General features: G+C 35.0%; 1 protein-coding gene across 2 annotated transcripts in view; it reads right to left on the bottom strand.

Moving 5' to 3' along the window:
- Positions 1–26,351, bottom strand: part of FSTL5 (follistatin like 5) — a 321,062-nt gene that overhangs the window by 91,565 nt on the left and 203,146 nt on the right. For both annotated transcript variants that reach the window (XM_054825507.1, XM_054825508.1), the window contains exon 7: positions 8,955–9,121. In XM_054825507.1, coding sequence (XP_054681482.1) covers positions 8,955–9,121 — 167 coding nt within the window. The remainder of the gene's footprint in view (positions 1–8,954; positions 9,122–26,351) is intronic.

Below are 26,351 nucleotides of genomic sequence, written 5' to 3'. Positions count from 1 at the left end.
ATTGCACCTCTCTGTTCAGTGAAACAGACTCTTGGATATCAAAGCACTTTTGTTACTGGTGATGTGGCCCTCCTATTTAACGTACTGTAGCAATGATTTGAAAATCAGGACTGTAAGCCACAGGAGGCCATTATTAACAAAGCATCTTTCTCATGCTTTTAAAGGAGGACTGACATTTTTCCTAGCTGTAGCCTCGTCCAGGTTGCTCTCTTGAGACTTCTTTTCTAAAATAATAACCTGAAATCTTAGTATTCTTTTTGCACCCTATAAAACTCTTTCACACAATTTGTGTCAAAGCTGTGGAAAACCTTAAGTCTAGTAGGAGAGTAAAAGTACTGCAAAATGACCTGGACAAGTTGGAAAAATAAATATGTAACTAGTAATAAAAGCATTCAGAAATGATGCTGGTTTTCACCCAGCTGAGGTAATGTACACTGCAGCAAAAAAATGACAAGAGTAAGTCTATTACTGTACATAAATATCAAACTGCAATTTTTTCATGCACTAATCAGAAATTAATAGCACTAGCTGAATTTGTTAGTATCAGTAATATAGAGCACAGACATAACCTATATCCCTATATACACATATACGGAAGAGAGAAAACTGTGAATTTGAATTGAAAAGAAATGGTGGTGGGGGAAAAGATACTATGGTAGTGAAAAAAAGATGCTTACAAAAATTCTGAAGTCAACTTATAACACAATAATTCCGCTAATTTCAAAATACAGGGAAGATGGGCAAGAGTGAAAAAAGGTAGGTGTAATAGAATAAACATTTGAATTAGCAAAATGGTAGAAAAATCAATATGTATTTAAAAGACAGCTTGTTGAACGGAAAACATTAATATAAATGAAATCTCTAGCGCTGTACCTTCCTCAAAATTTTTCCATGCATCTACAAATTCTGCTGAGTGTTTACTATAGAAAAATTAAAAATAGAACAGGCAGGCGTGGATATAAATATATTGTAAGATACAAAAAATGATGATGATGCAAATCAAGTTGTTATTTGTTGTGTTTGTATTTTAATTTTACTTTTAGAAATTTCTAAATTTCTTAAAAAACTATCACCGATGAATTCTGGAATCCCCAACAAAACTAGACAGAATCAGCTGCAATGTACAGGAAGATACATCTACAGAGATCAAGGATAGCAATGTTTTGAACACCTTTGGTATTCATATATTTCAGCTCACACAGATGACCCTTTTAAAGAGCTAGGAGTACAGACCTATCAGTTCAACTACTCTTCTAAAGATGCGTTCAATGCACTGTGTTAAGAAATTGGATTGGAAGAACCAATCAATTCAGAAATCCACAGCATCCCTTTTATTTTCTTAACAGTTCCTGTCTGTAGATGTCAAAACTGTAGAGTGCTGCCTTCCTGGTAGTTTAACATGGCTTGCCTAGGATTATTTTCAAGGCAGGGCAAGGAGGAATGGATGTACATGTTATATTACCAGCTTTCACCATCACAATGCCTTTCATTTTCAACTTCTGAAAAACAATCAGGAAAATACTAACAGACTCAGTTATTTTGGATAACATTAGCAGAAACAACTCTAGAATGCAAAATTATGAGTACTGCAGGACAAGGGACTCAACTCTGCAAGAAGCAATTACTTTGCCCAGCTCTCTGATAAGGACCAGATCATGATCTCAGTTACACTGTTGAAAGCATGAGAGTAGATTATGGTCCACAGAACATGATTCTGTTCACCTCTGAAGTCAACACTTTCATTTCTAATTAAGATCAAATCAAGCAGAGTCATGTAGCACAAGAGAAAAGAAAATTCACGAGGATCTTAATGCTTCTTCATAAATAGAGAATCATCACCTGGCTCAAAGTTAAAATAGTCCCCACCATAAAAAGATGTGCATAATAAGCCGTATCACAAAGTTCTGTGGTATTATAACTTTGATTAAGCCAGAGTTATAGAACTTGTATGTCCAGATTATTTTAACAGGAGTCAGCAATTGTGAATGAAACCTTACCACGATCTTTTTCACTCTAGTTCATTAACCCAGAAAATTACACATCAACACTGGTACCTGGTTTAAATGTGTCTTTACATTGTTGTGAAAACATGATGTACAGTCTAAAGTAGCATTCATGATGCCATTACTAAAATAAATATCAAAATAGTTTCAGTATTCAAAACAAATAAGACATGCCAAATCTTGCAAGTCTTACATGTATCCAAAGCTTCCTTTTTGTGTGATTTATCCCACTACTAAAGAATTAATTAGGACTCAAAATCAGATTCCAAAAAAAGGAAGAGAAAAATAAAGGAAGAGAACTGAATGAGGTGATTGCACTGGTGATCAAAACTAAATACTTTTGGCATATCTATAAGTAAATAAAAAAAGCATTAGAGATTTGATAAAACTGACTAGCATCTTTGACAATAATTATTTTCACTTCACTTTTAAGATGGAATGGAAATAAAAAATTGGCATTTGATCCATTAAACAGAAAAGAGAAGGTAATAATACATCCTACTTAAAAGAAAGACTGTGTAACAGATAAAGGGCAATTTGATACAGATAAAAACAGAAATGTGCTGACTTTGATGAGTCACTGTTAATGAAATCCAACCACTTCATTAAAAAATTCAGTAGAAAAGGTATGAGAGATGTAACAGATGGGTTTAAGAGGTGTCCTAAGCATAACGTGTGAGGAAAACCTGCAACAGGGCTGTTACAGTGAACATATATCCTGGTTGTAACACACAGAATACGGCTGGACCACATCGAAGATATGACACTGCAATTGCTGCATTGCAATTTAACTATTATTTACTACGGAAAGTTCAAAATAAGCTGGTCAGGAACCAGCTTTTGTATTGAACAAGATTGGAAGCTTTTTCACTACAGTACCGTGACTGACCAGTTTCATTTGTTCATTGTTGGACTATGAGTTACTGTCTTCCAAAAAGGAAGAGGTTAGGAGCATCACCTCTGAAAGGAAGGTCAAAGGGAAGGAGGTTCTTGTGTTCCCTTAACATCATAGGACCCCTACACTTTCCTTCATACAGGGGTGAGAGAGTCGCAGCAAAGACTCCACAAGATAAGAGGTGCAATGGCAAAGCTTCAGGGAGGATGAAACCCTCGTGAGGAATGAAGCAAGACCATGCAGAGCTTGCTGCAGCAATTCAGAAAGTCACTGAGTTGAGTGAAGCCAATCCTGGAAGCAGGCATTCCCTCTTTTAGGACACTGGAGGAAGAAGAAATCCGTTTATATGAATTTGGAATTTCTATTCTGTTTTACCTGTTAATCCTCACTTTCTTTATATTTAAGTCCTCTAGTTGATATCCTAGTAATTTTTTTTTTTTTGAGATTTTTTACTTTTAAGAGTTGGTGTCTTTGGAGAGCAGAAAAAAAAAAGATTGAGGCATATTTCCTTGACATTTCTGGCTCACCTGGGATTCTGTCATAAACACAAGCACAAAAAAAAATAAATTCTGGGCAGACAGAGCATTTATATTTACAACCATTGCCTTAAAAACATAACTGTGTTGCGCTAAGAACGATTTAACCATGTATAAAGAGAAGTTTGTGTGTAGGTCCATACTATCCCATGGGAGAAGACAACGTGAACCGGAATAATTCATGAAGTACTTGTGAGAATTTTCTTAAGAATAAAAAAAGGGGGGGAAATAGGATGGGAAGTTGGAAGGAAGAGGGCAGATGTCAAGAGTCCTTTCTAGGAAATACACTTATCATTTTGGACAATCTGAAAACATTTCTGTCAGCAGTTACTGAGCAGAACTCTCCAGAATGGAACATGTTCTTTCAGAGGACATGAACTTTTAATGGCATCTCCAGTATAGTCTTTCAGAGTTGTATCAATGTGAGAATGTAGGCTGTTGAATGACAAAGGAGGTATCAATGTGAGAATGTTGACTATTGAATGATGTCAAACAAACGAATGTTGTAATCCGTAGATTAATTTTAACAAGATGAACAAATGAGAAGTTTTGAGAGAAAGATAATCCATACATAACTTCAAAAATGCCAAAATGGAAACATTGGACACATTACATGCTTCCCATGATGGTAACCTAAAGAAAGATATCATGAGCTTTTATCAAAAAGTAAAAGTTGAACTAGACTCTTTTAAAAAAGTTACTAATTTAAGTATGTGAGCAGATGTTAAACTTTACATGTGCACAAGTCATCTAAGTAGATCTTGTATAAATGTAAGAACAAAGGGCAGACATCTTGTAAAAAAGTGCAATAGCTGACAGGCATAGGGAAGAAGCTGAAGGCAAAACTGAAGGGAAAGGTCAGAAAAAGAATAAAGTAAAATGAAATATAAAAAACTGTTTAAAAAGTGAATGAACTAACATTTTAAAAGTGCATATTGCATTTGGGAAAGATAATCTGCTATTTTTAAATTTTCCATATGTGAGAATTATTTTCTATAATGAATAATAGGTTAGATAAAACGTATTGAAAGAGGTAAGTGGAAAGACAGCTAAGAAATTTAAGATGCAGGATAACAGCAGGAAAAAAGTCTGTCTAGAAGTTTCCTAAAATATCAGTAAAATATCCTGTGATAGCAATTCTGTAGTGACTCATAGCACAAATATGTTATAATTTAAGTGAAATTTGCAGAGGCATACAATTTTTCATGGCTTTGTTCAGATGGACGCTAATTATCCCCAACTCTCATCAGTTTCAATAAGAGAAAGATCAGTAGCAAGACGCATTACTTCCACAAATAGTAATCATAAGTACCATAAGAAGAGTTGAGGAGTACTGAGGACTTCTAAAATTACCATCTGGATATTATCAGTAACATTATTAATATCTGACCACACACTTTATAGCATTCTCTAAGTTATTTTAAATGCACTACTTAAATACAATTTTCATTATCATCCCGTGAAAGTCAAACATTATTTCTTAACATTTCTTTAAAATGTCTTAAAGTATATAACACTATTCATTATTTAAGAGTGGCTCTTAGCCACTCTGTAGATCAGAGCCTTAGACATATATCCTGTATACTTTCAGTAGAGGAGTATACTATTTTTCAACAAAATAGAAATTCAACAATCACAATTTGAATTTAGAGTTGCACTCTTTTGCTGCTTCTTGTTGCATTTTTCCATTTGGCAAAACACTAGGACATTATATCATTCTGAGTTTGTCCCTCCCTGAAGCCAATAGCTTAACTAATATTGAGAACTGCATAGTGCAAAAACTTAATTTCTAAGTATGAGCACTTGTTATGATTCACAAAATCACATTGTCACTACTGCTTAGTCTGACTGGTTTCCTGTGTATGTGCTGACTTCCAGTTATGGTCACCTTGGATGCATTTTGCTGCAAAAAAAATAAACTTTTATCTATCTTCCCAGGTCACTGCTTGTCATGGGTTTTGGTTTTTTTTTTCAGAAAGTGTACTACTGTTTACACAACATTATTAGTCTTGAGATGCATGGATGTGGTTCTTGTGTAACTGAGTAAATTAGCAATTCCCAGAGTTAGGTGAACATGATTGTAGTGTATAATATAGCCATAGTAAAGCCTAGAATACATTGCCCTCTGGGGACATCTTAAATTATACAAGGACTTAGGGCTTTTGAATGTTTAAAATTGCCTGAATAAGTACAACACATTTTTTGGTGGTTAAATTGCGACATAAACTGGAGCACACTGTTTCCCTCTGCATTTGTTCCTTTGAAGTTAATATTTAAGTACTAAATTCATTTTCCATAGTGAAGTATAAAACACCACTTTTTTTGTCCAATTATTTTTCTTTTCCCCAAGGTTTTATTTTTATTACATTGCCTGAATGGATACTAAATTATGGCTACATAACAACCTTTAACCAAATGTGAAACTGTAAGAATCAAGCAGGGAATATCTGATGAACAAGGTTCAGAAAGGTATAGAATGATCAAAGAAATATGGGAGAAGGGAAGAAAAAGAAAGAAACCAAAGGAAGATCTAGAAATAAATATAGAAATATAGAGGGATCAAATCAGTGCAAACAGTGAAACACGTAAAATCAGTTTTGAAGAAAAGAGACTCTGGGGATCAGTTTAACTCAATGTCTTTATGCCCATTTTTTTTTTCCTTTTGTTTTTTTTTGTTTTGTTTTGTTTCCAGAATCCATTAGCTCTTTCTTCCACTTTTTGTTAGTTTATCTACAAAGTTATATTAGATTAATATCACCTACATATACATATATCTGAGTGCTATTAATTTTAGCGCCTCACCCCATGGATATTGGCTATGTCACACTATATTCGAAACATAAACAAACTGCTAATATTAAAAGACTACACTATAATATATTTTTTGCTTAAAGACTTCCGAGCATTTCAGTTCATTTATGTTTTTCTTAAGCTAACAAATAAATGATGAATACATTCATCTTCAGAATTATGCGCTCCTGTCACTGGAAGCTTTGATGCCCTTTACAGTTCTTACTGCACCCGTACACAAAATGCACACACAGACATCATCCCGGCACTCAGGTAACACTTTGCAGACCTGTTTATGTTTGTGGGTTGTCAATCTGGTACACTATGACACCTTCCTCCTCTCCTATTAAATGTAAACAAATCTGGCCAATTCTAGCAATTTCAATTTTGCTTTGAATGTCTGATCAGCACTGCAATTTGACTTCAAATTGGACATCTCATGAGTCTTCAAAAATTCAATACTTGACTCTCTTCCAGCTGTGATAAGTACTTCAGAAATGTGCTGGGTTAGCCCTGGCTAATAGCCAGACTCCCACCCAGCTGCTCACTTACTCATTCCCCCTCCACCCCCCAAAGCAGGACAGGGGGAGTAAATGAGAGGAACATGAGTGAGAAAGCTCATGGGTTGAGACAAAGACAAGGAGATTACTTGCTAATTACCGTGGTGGGCAAAACAGACTCAAACGTGGGAAATTTAGATTAACTTACTGCCAATTAAAATAAGCAAGTAATTACTAATTTAGGTGGTTGGAAACAAAAAGATATACATTATTAAAAAAACAGCTTGCTTTCCCCTGTTCCCCAGGCTCAACTGCACTCCTTTGCTTCCAACTCCTTTACCCTTCCCTCGAGTGGTACAGTCAAGCACATGGCAGTTGCTCTTTGTGTGTGTCTTCTGCTCCCATCAGGACTCTCCATGGGCTGCAGTCCTTCAGGATAAACCTGCCCCAGTGTGGGTTCCCCACAGGCTGCTGTGGCTATCTGCTTCATCACAGAGCACCTACTCCTCCTCCTCCAGCCTTGGACTTCCCTCTGCTGTTTCTTGTTCTTTCTGTTCTCCACTCCTCCCTCTCACTGGTGTTTTATGCCCTTTTTTGAATGTTTTCCCAGAGGCACCACCAGCGTGGCTGCACGGCTCAGCTGTGCCCTGCGGTGGGTCTGTTGGGGCACAGCTGTGTCCAGCATAGGGCAGCCCCAGCCTCTTCCCTCAGAGGCCACCCCTGAAACCCCCACTGTCAGCTCCTGGGCACCTGCACCCAGCACAAGAATTTCTCTGGATTTTTGTTGGGTGGTTTTTGTTGGGTTGGGTTTTTTTTTCCCCTCTATTTTCATACTCAAAATGTACATATCAGGCTTTGAAAACACATGCTCTTTTCACGTCTGCAAATACGAAACCGCCCAGTTTGAAACTGAGCTGTTAGCTTCATTACTTCCATTCATCATTTCCCTTTTATTTCTCCATGTCCAGATGTGTGTTCCTATCTACAGCTCTTGCCATGTATTATACTTAGAAGTGATTAGTAAGATCTCCAAATCATTATTTACAAGCATCATGAATATTTACAGAAAGCTAAGAAATACCGCAGATAGGAGCTTGTGAATGTGGGCAAGACACTTTTGAACATAAGTCATGTGATTAATACCAAACTAACAAAAGCAACAATTATTTAACTGAGAACTTTTCAGAGGATGCTGATTTTATCCTAAGCCTCTCGAGTGACTTCAAGCTACCATTCAAGCAAGATGAGCTTGAAACTGTCCCTTATTTTACAAAGAACCGCGGTGAAGAAGCTCAAATTACAAAGAGAGCTAATGTAAAAACAGCAAACAAAACAAAACTGATGTGCGAGTACAATTGCCATCTTAGAAATAACAGCACTCATAAGAAAATGAAATAAAAATAAACAAACCAGATATTTGGTTGTGGCAATATTCCACACACGTAACAGATCCAGTGATCTCAGACTCATTGGAGTCAGAGACCAAGCACAACTCCCATTGTAAGCATTTATCCAAATTTATAACTTTGCTAATGTAAAATGGCCAAAGCAAAGAAAATACAGTTGAAAGCTTATTTTTAGAGTTTTTGCAGAAGATGTAATTATTTTTCTCTTTTTCTATTTTGCTCCATATTTTGAGGTCATGGCAAAATATGTTGGCAAATATTTGCCTTCCTAAAAAAGGATTCCTAACTTATACTGATATTTGCTGCTGATTTTTTGAGGAGTACCATATACCCTGCTGAATATTTGCAGTAATGCTCAAAACAACCAATTTTGTGGTAAAACACTTGTTTTGGAAAAGATACATTTTTATTGAATTATTAGAAGAGAAGGTTATTACTATGATCTGTTTGTACTAAGTCACTATGCATTTCTTAAAATGTTCATTTCATAGGTTTCTTTTTTTTCTTTTAGATGTTTGAAGACTGTATGTATAATCCTGAATGTATAATGTTGATTGTATTTTAGGCTGCAATTTTGTCTTCATGTGCTTTTACTGCTGTATTTATTCTTTTAAATGATTGGTCTGTGAAACGTGTTTTCCCTATATTTAACAACAAGAATTTGTATACATAGCAAAATAAAAACAGACTGAGTTTAGCAAGCATTTCATTTCCATTTCTTTTCTTTGAAACATCAGGAGTATGGAGCTTGTCACATATCACTTTTGTATTCTTTACGAAAAATTTTTATATCAAACTATTAAATAGAGCTTTCTCTTACTTACATTGATATCTTCCAAATCTAAGCTATTCAGAATGACATTGTTCCTCTTCCAGATGATGGGAGGTCTCAGAGTTCCCTGGATCACACAACTTAAGACAGCACTTTGTCCCACTGTTGCTGCAGTGGTGCTTAGTTTTTGATCTTCAGGCAGACTCAGCTGAACCACCTCTGCAAAAGATATTATTTGTAAGATTAATTAGCATGTGGTTTCATAAGGTTAATTAGCATGCAGTTTCTGTACACTGGTAATTTAAGAATTTTAATTGAAATCAAAGTAAAAAGAACTTCCAACAACCACAGGAAGTCAGACTATTTCAAATAAAGGTCAGCATGACATTTCAATTAAATTGACTGACAAGTATCACCCTGTAAGAAGAGACGCATTTAACATGAAAATGAGTTTCAGAGGTAAGACTGTAATAAACATGACAGTATATCAAAAGTCAGACACCGGAAGTTATTTGACAGTTAAGGCCAACGCAACAGAGTAGTCAGCACCTTCATCTGAACCAAGATGGCAGCACTGCTACAAGAGTTATTCATGTGAGTTCATTTTTGAGAAGAGAAATATACAAATAGAGCTCAGAGTACAAAACATATGGGACAGACTGAAATGGGCAAAGTAAATTCTGCATTCAGAATATAAAATTAAGGTATAAGATTTCATTTCTGGTAAGCCAGATCTTATGGGGCTTTTTCCTTGATATCCATGAAAATACGGTTTCTAGATCAAACTGACATTAGTAATCTCTTCCATTTCAGTCTCAGAAGAATATGCATTAATCACAGTCCAAACACATTAGTTAATGTCATTTTTTTAAAAACAGTGTTAAAATAATTTCTACTACATTTCTCTGGTCAAACATGATTTCTTTTACAACAACTGCAGAAATTCAGAGCCAGAATAATAAATAGTTGTGTACTTGAACAAACCTCTCTAAATATGGGGGGGGGGGGGGGGGGGGGGGGGGGGGGAGAAAAGAAAAAAAGAGAAAAAAAGAGGAAAATAAAAAGGCCAAAAAACCTACAGTACTTTATAGTATTAATTTTTTTTTTTTTTTTGCATTTACCATGCAACACAGTAGAAAATACTAGTGTTGATAAGGTATTTCACAAGGCTTGTCAAGACACTTTTAATTTATTTAGTATTACCACAAATACACCAATGTAAAATATCTGTAAAACAGTGAATTTAGAAGAGGCAGTTTCAAAATTGTGTCATAGGTTTTTGTTGGGGGTTGGAGTGTGTGTGTTTTGGTTTTTATTCAAGATAGACAAATTGCTAACACATTTAGAAGCAAAACTACCAAGAATACATACAAGCACACATTTTCTGCATGGAGGCATGTGCATGAGAAAATTCAATCAATATGAGAAATTTGAGGAGCACAAAACTGCTTTTTCACATTCATAGTTATTGTTTGGATCATGAAGAAATTTCAAATTTACTTTTGAAGAATACCCAGCATTTCTAAAATTAACACAAGTGCAGCAAATTCAAACTCAATATCTTGTGAGAGTGAAGACAGTTTAGGACATAGTATATGAAACATCTCAAAAAAAATGTGTGATTGCAATACAAAATAAATTTTGTAAGTTAAAAAATAAAGAATATCTTAATAAAATTACGTGGACTGTGAACAAATATGCTGATAAATACAAGGTATGCAACCTTTAAAGAAAAAGAATTTTAATATTTAAAGAAGCCTTTGTCATACAATTTTGGAACACATCTACTTGATGCAAAAACAAGTAAATAAAATTAATATCAGTTGAGAAGTACTCTCAACCCTTTCAGCTTAACACTATGGAAAGTACACGTTCCCCTATTTTTCATTGCCTCTGGTATTTCATTTTGCAAGAAAAATAATGCATTACTTCAGTCGCTACCTTTATTCCATAACACAAACTAAAACCAAAGTAACCAAACAAATTTCAAGAGAAAAAAAATAAATTATGTGAGCATCGATGCTCATTTCAATCCAAGGGTAAAAAATTTCTTATTTTTTAGGTAAACCAAAAATTCATCATTATTCAAGTTTTCAGATAATCTTTTAAAAATTTAGACATGTGTGATGGGAGTCCAGATTTTGAAACTTTCTTCACTCATCTATGTACTAAACAGCTCTAATATTAATAGAAGACCACTTCACTTCTATGTTCCACAACACATTTGGACACTTACATTAGAAAAAAAAAAAGAGTGATACACATAAATTTGATGACACTGTATACTATTTCCTCTTGTATAATTGCTTATAGGTTAGCAGCTGAACAGCTAAGAGTTGTCTTTTTACTTGTGGTGTGCCCAATTAAATATATCTTATTAAAATTCTACATTTGTAAGGATTTTGTCATATTAGACAAAAGAGCTACATAGGAGTTGAATATCATCCAAATAGTAATTTTTCCACTTAGCTGCTAAAGCATATCTCTAGGTTTTTTATCTTTATTTTTTTATGTAAACTACAAAAGGCATCATGTCTCTATTCTCTTTTAATTATCAAATTACTTTCATATAAGAGAGACATTAATCTTTCCATTATAGGAAAGCAGCAACCTATAAGCAAGCTAACATCCTTTATAGGTTCTTTTTAGCCTCATAAAATCAATGCTTTGTAATTAACATAATTTTTTTTTTTTTTCTAAAATACAAGCATCAGAGGTATCTTCAGGAAAGAAAGCTTTGTTGTTCTATAATTAAACTCAATAGTTCAATTTTGTGTAATTAAAAGTATTAATTCTATATTTAGACCAAAAAAAAAAAAAACCAACCCCGATTCTTTTCTTTTTCAGAAGGAGTGTTCTATGACTCTAAACTCAAGTGATACAGCCCACCAGACATCCACAAATGAGACTGACTCATTTTTTCTACCTAGATGCATCATCTGACACAATTTGTTACACTAAGGAAAAAGAAATATATTAATTAAGCTGAATATTGTGCTATTTAGAATCATAGAATGGTTTGGGTTGGAAGGGATCTCAAAGATCATCCAGTTCCAACCCCCCTGCCATGGGCAGGGACACCCTCCACTAGACCAGGTTGCCCGAAGCCTCATCCAGCCTGGCCTTGAACACTTCCAGGGAGGGGGCCTCAACAATCTCTATGGGCAACCTGTTCCAGTGCCTCACCACCCTCACAGTAAAGAATTTCCTTCTAACATCTGATCTAAATCGACCCTCCTTCAGCTTAAACCCATTACCCCTTGTCCTGTCACTACACTCCCTCACATAAACAGTCCCTCACCATCTTTCCTGTAGGCCCCTTCAGGTACTGGAAGGCCGCAATTAGATCTCCCCGGAGCCGCCTTTTCTCCAGGCTGAACAACCCCAACTCTCTCAGCCTGTCCTCACAGGAGAGGTGCTCCAGCCCTCTGATCAGCTTCGTGGCCCTCCTCTGGACTCGCTCCAACAGCTCAACTATTTACTGTAGTTTTAAAAGCTTACTGCATATCAGAAGCATTTCAGCTCCTATGTTAAAGGAGATGGTTCTTCAGTGACACTGTCATGCAGACTTCCTGAGACATACCTGCATGGCTACCGAAAGATTCAAAACTTCTGGCAGAGAATGGCTAGTACTAATATTTTGCACCTCTACAGAATCCACTATGCAAAGATCGCAGAAGGTAGATAAACATTCTGATACTGCATTTATAAAGGGGTAATTACCTGTGTTTTTCAAAATCATTAATTTAGGAAAGCCATGAAACAATGATCATGAAATCGTCTTGTGCTATAGGGCCCTCAGTGAAAAATGGTAACCTTCACATGATAAACTGAGATAGCCAATTTAAACCCTACAGGATTTCAGCCTTTTTTCAATTAACTCCAGTATTACTATGTATGCCTGTGTACAGAAGGCCAGTAACTTTTATAGAAAAGTTTATAATTTTAATTAAAGTGCAATATTAGAAAAAATGTAAAGCTTAACATTTGCTATCTTAGCAAAGATGGTATTCTGAAATCAAAATAGAGGCATTACTGTATTATTTTGTTGACACTGTTGTTCATCTGATTTTTTTAGACTGCCTTATATTTAATAGTAATGATAGCATTGCCATACTAATAATAATACTACTAATAATGTAAGATGATAACATTAATTTTGCCAGAGGAATTCCGTAAGAATTATTTAAATAATTCTCCATCTTTAATGCAATATTTTTATATTCCATTTACAACTTCTATCACATGCCCATTATTGTAATAAAAACACTGAATACAAAATTTTTTAAAATTAAGAAACAGTTGTCCTACCTGGAACAGGTCAATGCACTGATGTTACATATTTCTTAAAAGTAGTGAAAAAAATCCCCACTCTAATAAATGCACTAAAATCACGGCTTTCCCTCAAAATACCGAACAACATTTAAGTAAAAAACTTCATATATTACATAATTATGTATATTTAAAATTATTATTTCATAGGAAAAATATTATATATAAATTATAACTTTTCTTATTTTCTAAAGATAAAACTATTGCATATATTTTTCTCCTTATTGGGAAAAAAAAAGAACCACCCAACCCAAAAAACTCTAAGCCTACAGACCAGTACCTGGAGTACAGTTCTTCAACAGGTAGCTCCCTGAAAATCCCTGCTTATGAACTCTCTGCAGCCAGGGTGGAAGAGGCAAAGACAGATGTGGGGGGAAGAGTGTGGTCTGTGCAAAGCATTCTCAGGTGAACATGCAAACAGAAAAGATTGGGCCAGGAAATAAATGATGCATTTGCCATCTCTTCTTTCCTCCCTGAAAGAAATAAATCTGGTTCTGAGAACAAACGCTTTTTTTTTGCCACAGGCTGAAGCCATGGCACTTGGAGATATCACCTGCTAGGATGACTCCTAAGTTTCTCTCCATGTTGCCCCTCTAAAGCAATGATAATTATTTGAAGTTTAGTCTCACATATTTTGTTTATTTAACTTCCGGTGAAAATGCAGTGTTAAGGTTTCAAAAAATTGGAAATTGAATTAATTCAGTTTACTAATACCAACACCAAGCAAAAAAAAAAAAAAAATTGGATATTGTTGGTTATAGAGCAGTAATATTACATATAAGTAGATAGTAAGCTTTACTTTTTGTAGCTTGCCATTTTCAGAAGCATGAATACTCTACTATTTATACTGTATTAATGAGTGTTTGTAACTCCTCCAGATACAATATCAGCCTGACACACATCCTTGGTTCTTAACCACAAAAAAGTCACTGGATACATTCTTTCAGCTAAAGGGGAGAAAGACAAAAAAAAAAAAAAAAGAAAGAAACCCATTTCAATAAAAGCTAGAAGTATAGTTAGGAGATGCAGACAACAGAATAGGTTACAGATAGCTGTGTATAATTATCTGGTTAGAAGTAACATAAAAGAGGTGGTTATAAAAGAGGACAGAAGTAGTGAAACCAGAGTAAATGTTAACTACTGGGAAAACATTTTAAAATATTAACGTTGACTAGGAAAAAAACCCTCTCACTGAAGGGGCTCAGAAATACCCAAGACTTAAAAAAAACCCTAGTGGTTTAAATGTAAGACACTCCTGCATTGGTTGAGGAGCATGTGTTGTGTGGTTGAAGGGATTTGACAAATCTCCTGGCTGCTACAGCCATTCTGCAAACTCCCCTGCCCTTTGTTCTGCTTAATGATACCGAGTCAAGTTCTTCTGGTTCCTCCCATCGTACTTCTTGTTACTGAAGTTATCACTGTATTTGCTCTAGCTCAAATTCATCCTTGAGAATACATGAAATAAAACTGTACACAACATTTTGGATTTTAAAAATGCAATATATCAACTAACTCGTATCTTTTCTTGAAAGACTTCAGTCAATATGTTTATAGAATGCAACTGCCATTTTCACATTGATCTCAGCTGGTTCCTCACAGTTACCCTGTGACTGACAGGTCTCCTACTCTGCTCTTTCCAGTAGATTAGTTCTCAGCTTGAAGTATAATTTCTTACTATTAACCACGTATAAGAACTTGTACTTTGTAACATTACTTTTCATCTCATTTTTACTGTGCCAGGCTTCAAGGTTGTTCAATTCCTCTACTATAGTAATCCAACATTTCTCTATATTGATGATGACTCCCAAATCATGGTCTTTGAGAGACTTCACTTTTTTTTTTTTTTTTTTCCCCCTCCAGGGTATTAGTGAAAGCATTAAATAAGTTTGTTCCCCAGGTGGTCACTGGAGAACTTCACTAATAACTCCTTCTCAAGGTGATAGTTTCCCACTTCAGTGAACCCAGTATCACCTCCCTTTCAGCCAGCTCCTTCATTTTATGATTTTTCTTCTAACTCCCAGTGTTTTAGTTGACTGAACAGGTTCTCATGTGGCAGCAAACCAAGTGCTTTACTGAAAATGATGAAAGTACTCCTTTTCTCTTTGCTTATCTAGAATTTATTTTATACACTTACTTTTGTTTGTTCTTCAGTTAAAATTAGATCAAGCTCAGTTTTTCTATTATATTTTTCTACATATTTTCTGATATAAATACCTTTCTGATATCTTTCTAAAATACCTTCAGAAGTTACTGAAACCAAATGCAAAATACTATCACTCCTACTGAATCAGCAAAGAAATCAGACAATTATCAGACGTCTTTTGGGGTATGTTTTGTTTTGCAATATGTCATATCATTGATATACATCACTACTACATACATCATTGTTACCTTTGTTTTTAAGCTTAAAGTGTTTGTCCATCTCTGTCACAAGTCCCATGGACAGGATTTTTTGGAAGATACAGACAATGCATTCAAATAGCTTTCCCTAAATAGCTTACAACCTAAAAATACATTAAGACATACACAGAGAGTGTGTTCACTCATAAAGCTTTTCAGTTCACATGCAGCTCACCTTTGGAAAATTTATTAAAATTTATTGACCAATACAAGTGAAAGCAGCTAAGCATAAATAATTCTGAGAAAGGTATTACAATGCTGCAAATGATGATCAATTAGAATAGAGTGTGTTTCAATTTTCTTACTTTGCCCAATATTTAGCAATTAAACTGTGAAAGGCAGGGAAAAGGAGTTTTCAAAGTTGACATTTTGCAAAAATATCCCAACAGCAATAGGGATAAATCAATAATGGAACCTTACTTTAAGCATTATTTTTACAAGGACTCATACGTCTGGGGTTGCCATTCTTTGTATAAGTTAAGCTATATCAATATTCTTGAAAGCCAACAGATAAAATGATATCAATGTATTTTTAAACAGAGCAGGAGGAGTAGGGTAGTGCTAGGGAAAAAAAAAAAAAGATAGTGATAGCTGTACAGTGCTTTGATCAACCTTTCTGTTTTCTTAATCCTAAGTACAATGGGTTGATGCGCATAACATGGAACATTCAGATGCTTTAAATTGAGCATGTTTAGAAAAAGAATTGCTACACTTGCATTTATTTGAATTTTCTGAGGAAGTTAAAGAATAGTTATAGGGCTATTTCAGTTCTCTCCCTATACATGAAAAAAAAAAGATAAAAATCTTATCTTCAACTGTCCTGATGACCCAAAACAGTCTGTAGGGACTGTACACAATCGTAAAACTAATTTGTTATCTTAGAATACCGAATCAGGCTACTAGGAAGAAAAACACTGAAGCATACGAAATTTCTTCAGATTAAGTGGTTCCGTACTGTAACTTATGACCAGTAAAGAAAAGCCAGAATATCACTCTGAATAAAAGTTTTTGAAAGCTAGAAAGTATGAGAAAATGTTATATTAGGACTCCATATATCACTTTATAATTGATCATCTATTAAAGGGAGGAAGATCTTATGCAACTGTAGACTGTTTTGGTTAATTTAATTTCATTAACAAATGTATAATTTGAACTTTCTCATTTACTTACGTAAGATGTATGTGTTTATTCACAGCAGCCACAAAACAATCTTTTGAGTCTAAAGAACATTATGTGGACTGGTACCCACTATCTAAAATTAAGACCACATTAAGTCTGCATTTATTTTGTTTGCCTATTTCAGACCTAATTTAAAAGCAATCACATTTTAAAACCAAGCAAAGAAGCCTTTTGTCCATGGACTACAGTAAGCTCTGTACTTAATGGATAGCATTACTTGGTGGCTTGAAATAGCTGAAATGCAGCTAGGTAATGTGCCTTTTACTCTTCTGGCATTGATCCCACTTCCCCCAAAATGACATAACAAAAGCTTTTTCATCAGTGTCATTTTGCTGTTCTTTTACAGCAATTTTAAAATCAGCACACATCACCATTAACATGACTAATTTTGTCATTTTCTGCTGTATATTATGCTTTGAATTTGTTGTAAACATATTATTCATGTATTTAGTAGAACATTCCAGTATGAGAAGTAACAGAACATGGTTCATGAGCAGCTGTTCTCTAGGGACTCTCATGAGTCTTTCTGTTCTCACAATCCATTTTAATAGCACACACAAGAAAAAAAAGCATAAATAACTTTTTCACATCTCCTTAATGTTTTAGCTGCAGAGCTTGGATTAAAATTCAGGAGGTATTATTTCCAGCCTTATGGCCAGCATAGCACAGGACTCTACTTTTATATTACAGCAATGTGGTTATTGAAAACCAAAAGCTCTTAACAGACTTACCATTATAATTAACATTTATTCGTCTTTCATCTTTGCTGATGAGAGACTAGAAAATCATTTTTTGTTGACAATTATTATAATGTAATAGCTCATGGTTTTAGGAAGTCCTGTACAAACAAGAAAATTAACAGAAACAAAAGAAACCACAATCCTGTCTGCAGCTTTATATGTAATACTGATCAATGAGACTTAATGGAAGGTGATTGATAGGTCATGCTAGGAAACATTTATTTTCTGGAAGAACTTAAAGCTTCTCTGAAAGACAAATGCGAAGCAAAACACTTATGGTTTCTATTTCCTCTTACAAACATGGAATGCAGTATTCTTTATTCAAATAACTAGAAATATTAAAAATGTTTCAGGTTTTAAAAATCAGGATAAAGTAGAATATTTCAGCTGCATATTTTTTGCTTTAGTGAAGTTAGCATCAAATTCTTTTATTATTGAAACAGCTTTCATTTTTTGGTTTTGTTAGGACCAAAAAATGGCCATGTAAGCAAACGTCTTTCAAAAAATGAAAAAAAAAAAAAAAAAATCAGCTGGAGTAAATAAAAGGACTAAATAAGATATATAAGATTATATTTTACAAAAGTTTGTAGATATATTCACTAATAAAGTGTTTAAAATTAAAGCAAAGTCTACATTTTTTTAATGGTTCTTTGAAGTAGTAAAAACGAACGCAGAATGTTGGAAGTGGCTCAGGGACTTTACAAGACCCGAATGATACAATGGTAGATAAATTCAGTGGGGGGGCAAAGAATTATAGAACAGGAAATACAATGAATCTTTGAATCTAGACCAATAGGTTGTAAGCTGACTTGGCAGGAGAGATACAGTAGAGTGATGATAAGTAGTTTTATCAACTCTGCCCTCTTTAGCTAGATCTAGGATCAATACAGACATTTTTATAATCTTAAGGTATGCTTCCTTATTTTACATGGAATTCACCCAGCAAATGTGATTTCTAAGTTTTCTTTACAGTGTTTACATGCTCTAGTTTTAACTAAGTGAAACATAATTTAAGGTATTTTAACAGTTTTAATGAAAAAAGTAATTTAACTAATGCAGCTGAACTAATGAACAGTATGTACTACCTCCTGAAAATCATTTTACTCAGCAGGTGAATTGACCCTTCTGATCTTTTTAATTGCTCTAAATAGGATTATCTCTGAATGGTAAAGAATCTTTTCTGTATTGCTTACATATTACAAATGCTTGTTTTAACAATTTTGAAAAAATATGAATGATAGCAATCATGAAAATCAGCGATAATAACTTTTTTGATAATTTAAAATTTTGCTTTAGTTTTATCATTTTGTGAATTAGAAAGCTCATTATACATGTGTTTTAAATTTCAGTTTTGCTTTAATTAAATGAATTTTACTTGCTATGCCCATTGAATCAAACTCCTCCTCAAGACCCTGTGTTTCTCACAAGTCTGCACAGCCTGAAGCACTCAACAGGGCTCAAGTTATAAATGAGTGCCACAAGGACTATAATGATTCACTTAAGTCTTTATAAAATCAATAAAACATATACTTTCCCTTGCTCTGCAGGGCACTAGGATAATTAAAAATTAGTTCAGAAGCATTGTTCATGGAAATGTGAGGAGTCGTGATTCTTTAAGACTCCTTTGTCGTTGCATACAGAGGCAGGGAGTGTTTCTGTGCAGCTGTAGAGGCTCCACCTCTTTTACTACATCAAGGAAGATCAAGAATTGCCAGAAGTGCAGCGTTAGCAACGTTGACCGACAACCCAAACGTAGTCATCGGGTTTCTCGGGTGACCACCCTATCATGGTTGCATTGTATCAACACCTGAACCAGATCAGACAGTCAGAGAATTGCTTTAAGGACAGGAACGACATAAAATAAGAAACTTGTAAAGATATACCATTCAAATCTGGCTAAAAGTCACTTTGGAAAATATAAAGAAATATCTATATGTATTAGGTTTTGCCTAATATTCTTGCATCAGTACTACAGGAATACTGGGCAAACTTGAGCATGTTTTTTAAAGGACCACTACTGCTTATAGTAAGGATATTTGCAATAGTGCAGATAAAGGGTTCACCCTACAGATTGGCTCGTTATGAGACTCCTTTGAAGTCGCAGAGGCCATCCAATTCTTATGAGAACTTTTTCAGCCTAGAGGAAAACACAGGCCAAGGAAGTCAACTCATGATCTATATGGCTTCAAAGTCTTCTGTTGCAGGGAAAATCAGTAACCTACTCCCATAACATCAACAGCCTGTTTCTCATAGACTATTTATTAGGGATAAGCCAAACAATCCAGACTTTGCATATCCTGACTGACAGGCTAGCTCTTTCTCCTTATGAAGAATAACAGAATTCCAGCTTTTACGAATTTACACCTCCTGAAGAGACAGTAAACGAACTGGTAAATAATAAATCTCTCTCCCTCCTGTTTTCTACTATCATCTCACCAGACTGAAACTGCCTGCTCAACCTTAACGTATCCTCTCAATATGTTCTGTAACTGATTTTATGCATCATTCAATGAATCCTAAGGGAAGTTTCAAAGTTATTGTGATGGGTTAACATTTGATTTGATGCATGTTACTGGAATTGCTGATCTGAAAGTAGTCAGATACGGTATCTTAGGTTTATGTGTGTATATAAACTTGCAATTTTTATAGACTCAATATTCAAAGTTATACAAAATATTTTTAGCCAATAAAGTTGTAGCAAAAGTTATTTTTAAAGTAAGTTTAGAAGAGAACCTCAGAGTAAATGAAACACCAATGTCCTAATAACCTATTGGCATTTTTAGACTTCAATCCCATTTTAAAGGCTATACTTTACATTAGTAAAATGTAATTAAAACAGTTGTACGTTAAAAATATTTCCAAAAGCAACAGAAACCACAGCAGTCAAAAAAAAAAAAAAACCACCAAACAAAACAAACCATTCTGCCCTAGAATGCTACATCACTGTTCAAGAAAATATGCCAAATGACTTATCTCAATCATACCTGTCTTGATATGTGATGCTATGACACACACAGCTGTGCTACAGCTAAGACATCTTACCTGTCCAATCATTTGTATGGACATACTTATTCACTGTGCATCCATAGCATTGCAACAATTTCTGGTGACATTTTCTTAAACAGTTGTTCTTACAGTAATAGTTACTTATTAAAAATCCATGATTTTATTTTTTTTAATTTTAAGACAGGAGGAGAGTATACACTGAGTGGCCTGTGCAAAAATAAAGCAGAAATGAGAATCTAGCAGATCATTGAGCAATATTAGCATGTGTACGTACCTCAAATGAGACACATTAGAATTTCAAAAAAATCTCATGGTCTCGCAACTCATTTTCTCATTTAGTGTGCAACATTTAACACTTTACGCTTGTATCCATCGTAAATTCAGCAGAGAACAAGTGGTTTAGTTCAGAGTATGGAAGATGACTCTCCACAACACCACCACCATTGTCAGTTAATGAATACTGCCTGTGCTTGAGTTTTAGATGTTTTCTTTTAAAAAAGAAAAATAGTTCTTGTTATGCTAGCATATTGTTAATAAAAACTGTTGCAGAATAGGACTGAAATGTGTAGTCTTTCAAAAACAACAATAGCAGGAAACAATATTACCAAGTATTGATGCAACATTGATGAGATGTTAAATTTAGCCTCAGAACTTTTTGTGGAATTTCAGTATTTAATTTTCTGAAGTTAATATTTTTAAACGCACTACCGAACTTCAAATCTTCCAAAATTGCAGTGATGAGTCTTTGCGACGGTGGTGAGAAAAATGTACAAAAGAGCCAAAAACCACAGATAAAAGATAAAAAAAAAAAAGCATACAAAAAAAGATACAAACAGAAAAATTCTGGAGGTCACTTAGTTTGAATGAAATTTTCCGTGTCACTATTATTTACATTCATTTTTAGCTGTGCTTACGCATTCAGGAAGGGAGAAAAATAAATATAACATGATATATCCTGTTTTCTTCTGGGGAGGAGGGTTGTTCATCTGTGCCAAATGTAATGCACCATTCCCAAAACATCTCTCTAATTTTCTTTATAACATCACATTAACATCAACTTCTTTATGCACATTGACAAGTCTCTGAACAGTTCAGTTTGATACTTCCATGCATCCTGTCAACTTCTATGCATTTCACCAACTCCATGACATGTTTCTGTGCACTGGAAATTATCTACACCAGGAATATATTTTTTAAAATATATTTTAAGAATTTTTTTGTAGATTCTGGAAATGTTGACTACTATAGTGAGTGAACCTATGGAAGAAAGGTGAAGAAAGATACAAAGTCATTGTAAATGGATTCTTACTTCATTAGAATTATAAAAAAAACCCAACCCAACCAACCAAAAAACCCAAACAAACCACAGAAAGGAATCTGGAGCCCTAAGCTGGGGATGCCATGGACCTTGCATCATGGGTGTATGTGTGATTACACAGATATCATCATCTTCAAATTATGGTTATATTTAATTAGTAGGGCAGAAAATGTTCAAGTGAAAGTCTTTATTTTGCTTGTTTTCTTACTTATGCTTCTTCAGTTAAATATCAGTATGGGTTGTTTTGTTTTCAAAACAGAATTATCAACAGCATTGCATTTATTCATCTGAGGTTTGGGTTCATTATAAATTTAGTAGCTCACTTTTCAGTTTTGCAGTGATGTAGACAGAAAGAAGTACAAAGGGATCATTTTGCTGAAGAGGAAACTGAATGTTCCTCTGTTGCACCAGAATCTGTAATGAGCAGCAGCAACAACTTCAGAGAAGAGCGAGGAAGCAATGTGCTGGGGCCAGATCAAGCTACAAACTCCCACAGCAGAGCTATACTTGCAGCTGTGAGTAGCCTAAGCAACGCTTCTGAATAGTCCAACTAAAGTGGAATTTATCAAAGTAGACAAAACTCTTAAAACCAGGATACTTTTCCTCAAGGAAATGCTTCAAAAAATACCTATAATTTGATGCAATCTGTTCCACTCAAAAGACAAAAAGATTGCTTTTCAATAATACCTTCAAAAAATATCTCTCTTCAGGGGAAAAAAAAAATATATGAAAATGATACTTCGTAGAAAGCAAACAAGGAGGTTGACATCCAGTGGCCTCGGTATTTATCTGCAAATCAATAATCACTCAAAAAAATATCCATTCAAATTGTATGTATACACAACCTTATACAAGATTGTTATGTTCAAAAGCAGCATTTTGGCAGCTTCTCTGGTTTACTTCCATTTAAAAACTGTTAATAAAGCTCTGCTTTTTCTTCTAGTTGCTTTCCCAACTACGCAGAGGCTCAGATGCATTTAGAATAGGCTCCACTTTTTTCTTTCCCTCTTTCCACTGTCATCTTTTTCATCTCTTCTTATTCTCGTCTCCTTTTAGTTCTCCACAGCCCTTCTTCCATTTTTATTTCTCTACCTCACTATTCACACCCACTGATCCTATTAGTTCTACTTGTCCTTTCTTAAATATATTCAGCTATGCTATTTATGCATAACTCTAGATATTGAAGTAAGCATCAACTGGTTTCTTTTAGATCTGGAATTCATTTATTTGGATTTATCACTGGGCAGGGAGAGGGGAGCGGGGTTCACGGTTATGTCTACCTTGTGGCTAGTGTGTAGGAATGCACCCTTGCCACTTCCTGCCTGAATTTTGGGCAGGATGCACTCATTCCCACATGCAAATCTCCTCTTGTATGGGAAGAAGGGAGCTGTAATATTCCATTATGCATGCTAGTCTGAACAGGGAGATCATGACAGTGAGCACTTTATTTTACATCCAATACCTTAGCTCAGATATTTTTTTCAGATTTAAATCTTATTCTGAACACTAGTACACCCTTCACAAGATGCTACCGGACTATAATTTGCTGTCAGAATAGCAGGAGTATATACAATTAAGTACAGAAATATTAACCAGATTGTTTTCTATTGCTACTAGCCTTTCAATTTGTGCCAAGATGAGAAAGAGGTTGTTTCCAAAACACTGATGGCTGATACATTAGCCAATATAAATCAATACTAAATAACTATTTAGATGCTTCCATTTCTGCATCAAAGACATAAGTGTGAACTCTTTCCCTCTGCATGTGTCCTGTGGAGGTCATCTGCCAGAATCCTGCTACAGACACAGACACTGGGTCCCCATGGTTTTTAGACTTCTATAAACCAAAGAATCTAGAAACCGCTCTTTAGATCACTCTTTTCTGATCTTCCTGTACAGTTTTTTGCCAAGACCTGGAACAGCACTCAGCTGTCTGCAATGTCAAGTACTGACATCTCTGGAACACTTCCATAGCTTAAATAAAAACTTTCCAAACATCCCATCCAAGACTGTGCAGTTTTACAGTTTATCTTCTTAGTCATGCATAGGACAAGCCAATGCATATTGCAGATACAGAATTAAACTTTAAAATAAACTATTCACAGATTTTTAGAAAAGTAAACTTAATCTCACTTTGCCCTATTCCAGATCACTCTTCTCTTGATAGTCCCTCAGGATCTGGGCTTATGAAGCTGGGCCATCTCATCAGGCGTCAGACACAGGAAGATACACCTTTACTGATCAGCTTCTAAAATATAAAAGTTCCTACTGAATGACAGTTGATAAATGCCCAATCTGGAAAAGCGCATCAGAGTTTTCTCAGCCCCCAAGGTTTATGGGAGGGAGACCTTCTCTAGGTTCCCTGTCACTCATCTGGCAGACAAGAGTCCATATATTCTCCATAAGCTGTATCAGCAGTGAAATTTAAACTAAAATTGTGCCAAAAATTGAATCACTTTGAAATCAATTTGTCTATCCCTAATAAGTCTCACTTTTGATCTAATTCCAGGATGGAGAAGGAAAACAAGTTATGAAGAGAAGACTGATATTGAAGACAATTTTACCTAACAGACTATATTCAATTTCTTCCTTGGATACTTTCAACAGCTTTTGATTTGCAGGACTCTACAAAATTCCAGCTGTTGTGAAAGCTGCTGATTAGTGAGCATAAACTACTGATAACAGACTTTCTTTTCTTAACTTTCAGAAACATCTCAGTCATAACTTTGTCCTTATATGCTATTTGAATGGGACATAACTGAATTTCATGTAGTAAATATAGTTCTAGCTAAACAATAATAGGATTAAAAGGCTGAATTCCTTTCAATGAGAAGAATATTCCATGATAACTGGGTCAAGGTTTACCAAAATCAGGTGATGCCACCAGATATTGAAAAAATGATGATGAAAAAAGCCAAGAACAAACACCCCCACCTTCAGGTTTAACGCAACTCTAAAAGATACCCTCTCACACTGACATTTTAATGATTAAGTATATTCATTGACTTAACTGCTGATAGTACTTTTCTTTAAAACATCTAAAAAACTTTAAGATAGGTACAATTAATTAACCATGATGACTGACTACTTTCAAACAAAGACTTTTTAATTTGAAGTATGCACAAAAGGCTGATAAGTACCAATAAGCATATAGGAGGATTATACACTACATTTTCTACATTCTCACAGAAATCGAATGAGGAATAAAGTCAATCACGATTCATGATAAGACCAATTGTAAATGTTTAGCACATCATCAGCACAAGGTTCACCCCGTACCAGAAATTAGGCATGATAATAATGGAATGCCATTAAGTTGAAAATAAGGTTTTCCATGGAAACAGTGGCAAACATAAGTATTCATGAGTGGTGTTATGTGATAAAACTGATCTACATGGTAATTTTTTGAACTTTAAATAAATAAGTTCAAATTATGCACCCTGTGATGATGGCAAATTCAAATACAGAGACTGGTAATGAGTGAATGGTAATTTTTTTATATAAAATATTTAAACATACAATGTCAACAAAATTGCAGGCTGCAAAGACAGACATAGGCAACATTAACATCAGAGGACTTCCTCGTGAAGCGAAAAAGCTGTGTAGGGGGGGAACATTTAGCAGAGTATATACATGAAATTTAAATCTGAACTGGCTTCTACTATGAAATGATGAGCTCCATAATGTTAATGGAACAGCCGTGAATGTCATTTACTTTAGCAAGGCTTTGATGCACTGTTTGGCCCCAGCTTGGGAGGTGTGAACTGCACGAGTGGACTGTAGGTAACTTAACTGCACCTTCAAGCTCAAAGGGCAGTGGTCAGCATTTCATAGCATAAAGGTCAGCTCGCTGCAAGGGGTTTCTACACTGGGCTGATACTGTTTAACATCTTCATTGGTGAGTTGGATTACAGGACAAAATACACCCTCAGAAATCTTGCAGCTGGCACCAAATTGAGAGGATGAGGAAGCATACTTCTGCAAGACTGCTCTTCAGAGGATCTTTATAAGCAGGAAGAATGGGCTGACAAACTATGAAATTCTACCAAGACAAATGAAAATCTTGCGCTTAGGACAGAGTAAGCCCATGTAACAATACAGCGGTTCAGCTGACTAGAAATCAGATTTGTAGACAAAGATCCAGGTAGACCACAAGTTGAACATGAATAAAGAAGTTTGGCCAAATGCCTGCCAGAATACCCCTCTGACATGTTCTGGGATTCGATGATCCCAGCTATGAAGGAGTCTGTGAAAAATCTGAATTACTAATGGCAGTGGTAAGGGTTGCAAAAGGCAAAGGTGATTCAGTTCATGTAGTCTAGCTGGATTTCTGAAAAGCTCTTAGCAGTATCCCTCGAGCCATCATCAAGAGCTTTGAAAGGACAGCTGTATGTTATATAAACTCCATGCCTTCGTGTCTCAGTGTGATCCTGGGGAGCAATAATAGTGACATCATAGCGTACAGGCATGGAAG

The sequence above is a fragment of the Grus americana genome, chromosome 4 (genome assembly GCF_028858705.1).
Source record: "Grus americana isolate bGruAme1 chromosome 4, bGruAme1.mat, whole genome shotgun sequence".
Classification (NCBI taxonomy): domain Eukaryota; kingdom Metazoa; phylum Chordata; class Aves; order Gruiformes; family Gruidae; genus Grus; species Grus americana.
Note: the sequence above shows the minus strand (reverse complement) of the source record. Positions and strands in the feature narration are given on the sequence as shown.